Raw genomic sequence first — 6,096 nt, forward strand, 5'->3', positions numbered from 1 at the left:
TGGATGAAATTATAAAAACTGTGAATTAAACAGTTTGCCTCTAAATATTTGTAATAAAGACTGAATTATAGAAAAACTAAATAAGTATCCTGAATTGAAACAGGTCACTTATAAACCCCTTGTAATAAAGATATAATCTAATAAATAATAAATACACATTTTAAAAAAAATATGGAATAGTGCACCTTTTTTCCCATCTATCTTACTTTCTGCAATGAAGATTTAAGTGAATAACTCAGTAAAGAAACCCTTGAATTAAAAGTTCACCTGTGACCCTGAGGCGTCGCTGTTGAACTGAACAGCAAACCTGGCACTGTCGTCTCGTTCACGAGAACGGTCTCGGCCGCATGTTCTCGCGATAAGCTTTGTTTTCATTGATTTGAAACATGGCGTCGGAGGTAGAGGCGGGCGGCGCTGCTACAACAGAACCGGAGACAGGAGAGGGGTAAATCTGCTTCTTCCAACATATATTCCATTGTTTCAATGTGTTGGATTTAACTCTCGTTATCTGTAAAAATCAAACCTGCATATTCGGTCTATTTACGTTTATAAACGCTGTTTGCATACTGTTAAGCTAACGAGCGTTAGCTACCACACAGCTAAACTGCCTTTGCTAAAGAGAGAACACGTCTGTATCAACAAACGTGACACTGTAATGTTCCTCTGCCTGCTTTTAATCCTATAAAATCTGCTAACCATAACTTAGTGTATTGATATTTTCCCCATATGCCAGACCCAATTTGAATAATATCCATTTTCGCTAACAGTGTAACTAGAATTAAACAATAACGGAAAAGCAGGTGAACATACGAGTTGACAGAAAATATGTGTTTTTTTATGCGTTTATCACGCTTCTGTAAAAATCTGTACAGTGGCAAATAGTGTGCAGGGATTTCTGAAATTTTACATTATCTGAGCAAGGCAACTAGAAAGGTGTATAATAGAGTGCCTCTCACAGTATGGAGAAAAATGGAAATATTTTGGAAAAAAGCATAGGTTTTTAAAACGCCTACGTATATTTTTTTTAGTTGATTCGTTCGGTAAATATGTATAATATATAATGTTGGGTGTAAGCTTTAGTATTTAATTTAGTTAAATTTATATAAAAATAATGTAATTTACCCTTAACCTTTTTAAAGGTGTGAGGTAAATGTCCATCTAATTATTTTTTATTTCTCTATGAGAAAGCTCTTTGGCTCAGCATCTGTTGTTATAAATGTATGTACAAATTCAAGTGACTTGACTTTGACAGTCTGACTTCCCATCAATGTAGTTTAACATCTCTGACGAATTTAAAATTACTGGAATCAACATTGCCCTTTTCTGATATGTTTATATATTTATAAACCGATTAAAGTTGTTTTTTTTTTTTTTAAGTTAATCTACAGTTGTATGTAGAATAATTGTCTAGTCATCGGGACTTTTTATTGACTTTCAGGGATACTGCATTTGGGGAACTACCCACCAGCATGGATACTGAATCATCAAATGGCAAAGAAGGAATGGTAAAAATGTTGTTGTTGTTATTATTATTATCATTATTATTATTGTTATTGTTGTTGTTGTTGTTACCATGGTGTTGTATTCAAATTTCGACATTTTCATTTAAAATGGCAATGTAGCTGAACTCTTATTTTTATTTTTAGTTTATAGTAGAGCTGCATGATATCTAAAAAGAAAACACTGACATTGAGATATATATTGCAATTGCAGTCAGAAAAAAATACAAGAATTTTCACCGAATGACTTCAATAAGTCTATGAGGCAGTGCATCTGCCTAGAAAATGAAAAATAATAGTTAAAGTATTTGAAAGCTAAAAAATATTTTTGGAACCTTTCTCATATAACGTAACACTGGAAATGGTATCCAAAATACTGCTTTGGACGACATTCAGATCTGGCATTGCACTTGTCATACAGAACTTTGTGGGGTTGATTTAAATGTTCAGCCTGCATGTTAACAAGCTCATTGTCTTCTAATAAACTAAAATTAAAAAAAAGAAGATGTTCTAAATGATCAGACAGACTTCTCTAATCGATTTGTCATGAAAAATGGAAACTATGCAAGTTTTCCTTTTGTATCAAGCAGCAAAAAAACTTGGAGCTTGATGTGTATGATTTTATATGTCGCACTTCACAACAATATATTGTGTTGCCTTAATTTCTAGAATGTATCACACATGCTGTCATAATAAGCAGACTTTCTTTGTCTCAGGAGGCAGCTGGTGAAGGCTCAGAGACTGCTGATGCTCTCACTGGATCTGGGGATGAGGAGAGTGGGAGGCAGCTGGGGGAGGTGGAGCTGCAGTGTGCCTTGTGTATGAAGTGGTTCACTGCAGACACATTCGGCATTGACACTGCGTACGTATAATCACTGAGTAAAGTAATCATTCGGTACATGGTCACTGGAATATCAGCAGCTGTGTGACTGTACTGACAGTTTTAATGATGCAGTCTTTGACCTCTTGTCCTCCTCTTATACAGGACCTGTCTGCCCTTTATGACCAATTATGTGTTTCACTGCAATGTCTGCCATCACAGCGGCAACACATACTTCCTCAGGAAACAAGCAAGTAGGTGTTCTATGTGCTATGACCTTCCATTAACTTAACTTTAGCTTTAAGCTTGACTATAATTGGACTCATCATTAGTCTTTCACATCATCCACTGACTGATGTTGTTTTCTGTGTTTTAGACCTGAAAGAGATGTGTCTTACAGCTCTGGCAAACCTCACATGGCGGTCCAGAGCACAAGATGAGCACCCAAAGACCATGTTCTCCAAAGACAAGGTGGGTGTAAACTAGGTGGTAGGACTTTTTAAGTAAACTTGACTTTAGTGGTAAAACAAGTAAACCCTTCTCAGACATGCACATGTTCTGTTATTCTGACTACAACTGAACGTGTCAGCTTCATGTCTAAATGCACATCCTGCTCACCTTTCCATAAAAGGCAATGCTGGCAATATTACTAGGTCGAACCTTGTAAAATTTCTGTATCACTTTCACCATGAAATGAATTGCACTGTCACATTAACAGATAGACAAGCAACAGTACTTAGAGTTGTGTAAAGGGATTTAGGGAAGACTTCTTGTCGCATTTCAGCACCAATATTTGTCCAAAAACATCACAGAAAGCCAATGACACAGTTTGTGGACCAAAATCACATACCTTTCTCACTCACTTTGCTCTACATTCTACAACTCAAACAACATTGTATTTACTTCAAAGACTCATTGAGGAAAAAATAATGACACATTAATCAATATTAAAGATAATTGTTTGTTTTAGCCGTGCCTGAATTTTAGTTAGGATAATTTCAAAAACAGAAAACAGAAAATTTAGAATGTGGGGAAATGTGTTGGGGCTGGAGGCATGAGAACTTTTTTCATGGATGGAAATGCATATCTTCTTTGTTGCAGGATATCATACCATTTATTGACAAGTACTGGGAGTGCATGACCACTCGTCAGAGACCGGGGAAGCTCACCTGGCCCAATAACATAGTGAAGACAATGGTAATACTGTGATGTATATGAGAGCACCACAATCCATTACACAGAGAATTTAGACAATGATGCTTTAAATCCTATGTGTAAAACCACTCTGTGTTATTTTAGCCATTAGGAACAAGTGTTGTCTCATTCTTCCAAATAGGTACTGAATTTTCATTTACTACGTGTTACCAAAAACAACTAATGACCCCTTTGTGTTAGAAAAAAGAAAACATTAAACCTCCACATTCATCAACACAGTATGACATTAATACTCATATGGAAATAGTTTTGTAGCAGTAGTTTTGTTTACTTTTCAGAGCAAAGAGCGAGATGTTTTTCTGGTGAAGGAACACCCTGACCCCGGCAGTAAAGACCCTGAGGAGGAGTACCCCAAATTTGGCCTTTTGGACCAGGTACTTACCGATTAGCTGTTTCAATCGTATACATAGTACACATGAGGAGCTTTATATCTGTTTGTCTTCGGTAGGACTTGGGAAACATTGGACCCTCGTATGACACACAGAAACAGACCACTGCTACTCCCACGGCAGGTGGGCTCAATGGTAAGAATGTAAAACAACTAAACTTCGAATGGCAAAGAAATAATAACCGCTAGCACAGCGTTGTACTCACTTCTGTTTTATACAGAACATTGCTTGTACAGATCAAAAGTTCCCTTTATTAACAGTCATAATCAGCAGAAAGATTGAGTAGTTTAATAATAGCTCAGCTTTTGATTTCAGGACAACATCACTGCTACTATCATAAAGTCCTGTGGTTGGCCTGCTTTGCTTTCACACCACCAACAAACTAGATAGATAGATAGATAGATAGATAGATAGATAGATAGATAGATACAACTTTATTGATCCCTTTGGTATGAACCTCAGGGAAAGTGTTGTACTAGCAACAACAACACAACATCAACACAACATTAGTAATAATAATAGTCATAATATTAATTATGGATACAGTACAAAATTGCCAAAGTGTCTAAATATTCCACACAGTCCGGTGATAGAGCATGATGCTGTATCCTCACTCCTCACCCCTCACTCCCCACCTCTCCCCGTTTGCTGCTCCTCCCCCTCCCCCCGAGCTCAGAGTTGAACAGTTTGATGGCTTGGGGAACAAAGGAGTTTTTAGTCCAGTTAGTTTTGCACCTGGGGAGGAGAAGCCTATTGCTGAACTGGCTCCTCTTGGCAATGATGACAGTGTGCAGAGGGTGGCTGGCATCGTCCATGATGGCCAGCAGTGTGTTCAGCGCCCTCCTCTCCGCCACTGTCACCAGGGAGTCCAGTTTCATGCCCACTGCAGAGCTGGCCTGCCTGATTAATTTGTCCAACTGCATCAAGTTTTGCTTAGAAACAGACAGCAGCCCTTCTTTTCAGGCACCAGAGTTTAATTTTGTAAGCAACCAAAGCAAACTGCACCTTAGGTGTGAAAGCACCCTTCAGAGTGTTAGATCCCAAAACTCAGAGTCCGACAGTGTGAAATGTGATGACCATAGTGACTGTGTTCATTGTGTTCCAGGTGGATCTTCTTTCTCAGGTGAATATGTGGTGTTTCTGCCATCTGGAGCTGATCAGTGTGTTTTGTGTCTTATAACCCTCTGGATAGAAGTTGGCCCTGAGCTTTCAATCAGACTACAGTTTGCCCCCCTCAGCTCAAACCGAGCCAAACAGATCCTTAATAAGCAACTTGTGGGCAACTTCATCCATGTCCAGTTGTAACCTCCCTGTCTGCTCTCTGCATCTGTTTGGTGCCCCCACCCCTCCACCTCCTTCTCAAAAGCTTTGCCCCCATCAGTGAACGTACCTTCCTTGTCTCTGGCTTGCTGCTAATAGGCTCTGAAATCCTCAGAATCTTCTGACTGAAATGACACTCTGATCTCCATGATGCAATGTATGTGAGAGTGGAGTGCCATTTTTGATTTGCCATTGGCTTTCACCCAATGCTAATTAGCCTCATCCTCTTCCTTTGTCTCTATTTCAAGGACAATTATAGGCATAACATTGAATTTAAGCAGTAGGATTCAAAGTAAGATTGACTAAAGATGAATTAGAAAATATTTTGATAATAGGTAAAAAGCAAAAATGCATGTTTCTCATCTATGAAGGTGGACTTAAGAGTGCATCCACGATAGGACCAGGCGGGGGTGGCACAAGCCATCTCACCGATTTCAATGAAACTTTGCCAGTTTAAAGGGGTCCACCCAAAACTACTTCCGTCTAAGTTTAAGGAAATTTGGTCAAACTGGGGGGATTTCACCACCCCTCCTTGTTTTTTTTGCAAAAATGACCAAAAATCGCCTAAAAAATGGTCAGAAGTATAAAGCTCTACTGCTGTAAGAATTCAACCAAATCTTTTCATATTTTCAGTGAATGTTATCCTACCCAAGGACAATCTATTGTCAACATTTAGTTCTCCTACGACGAGTTCCATCCCACAAATCATGTCAGCCAAGACCGCCTCTCTCACCCAACAGTGAAAACTGTTAAAATACCCAAAGTTTAGGCCAAAATATCTCCAATGCCCAAGCATGCTTCAAAAAGCTGAGCATACCGTCTAAAAGGTGGGACTTCATACTAACATTATCTG

At 38.6% G+C, this 6,096-nt stretch overlaps 1 protein-coding gene across 2 annotated transcripts in view; it reads left to right on the plus strand.

The window, feature by feature from the left end:
* The first annotated feature begins 372 nt into the window (after positions 1–372).
* ash2l (ash2 like, histone lysine methyltransferase complex subunit) overlaps positions 373–6,096 on the plus strand; it is a 14,036-nt gene continuing 8,312 nt past the window's right edge. Inside the window, exons 1-9 of one of the 2 annotated variants that reach the window (XM_008301817.1) lie at positions 373–445; positions 1,439–1,505; positions 2,216–2,361; positions 2,485–2,573; positions 2,696–2,790; positions 3,421–3,516; positions 3,813–3,908; positions 3,983–4,058; positions 5,029–5,046. In XM_008301817.1, the coding sequence (XP_008300039.1) occupies positions 387–445; positions 1,439–1,505; positions 2,216–2,361; positions 2,485–2,573; positions 2,696–2,790; positions 3,421–3,516; positions 3,813–3,908; positions 3,983–4,058; positions 5,029–5,046 (742 nt within the window). In that variant the 5' untranslated portion in view covers positions 373–386. The remainder of the gene's footprint in view (positions 446–1,438; positions 1,506–2,215; positions 2,362–2,484; positions 2,574–2,695; positions 2,791–3,420; positions 3,517–3,812; positions 3,909–3,982; positions 4,059–5,028; positions 5,047–6,096) is intronic. The other variant, XM_008301818.1, reaches the window with a different exon arrangement.

The sequence above is a fragment of the Stegastes partitus genome, unplaced genomic scaffold (assembly GCF_000690725.1).
Source record: "Stegastes partitus isolate 25-593 unplaced genomic scaffold, Stegastes_partitus-1.0.2 Scaffold1719, whole genome shotgun sequence".
In the NCBI taxonomy this organism is placed as follows: Eukaryota; Metazoa; Chordata; class Actinopteri; family Pomacentridae; genus Stegastes; species Stegastes partitus.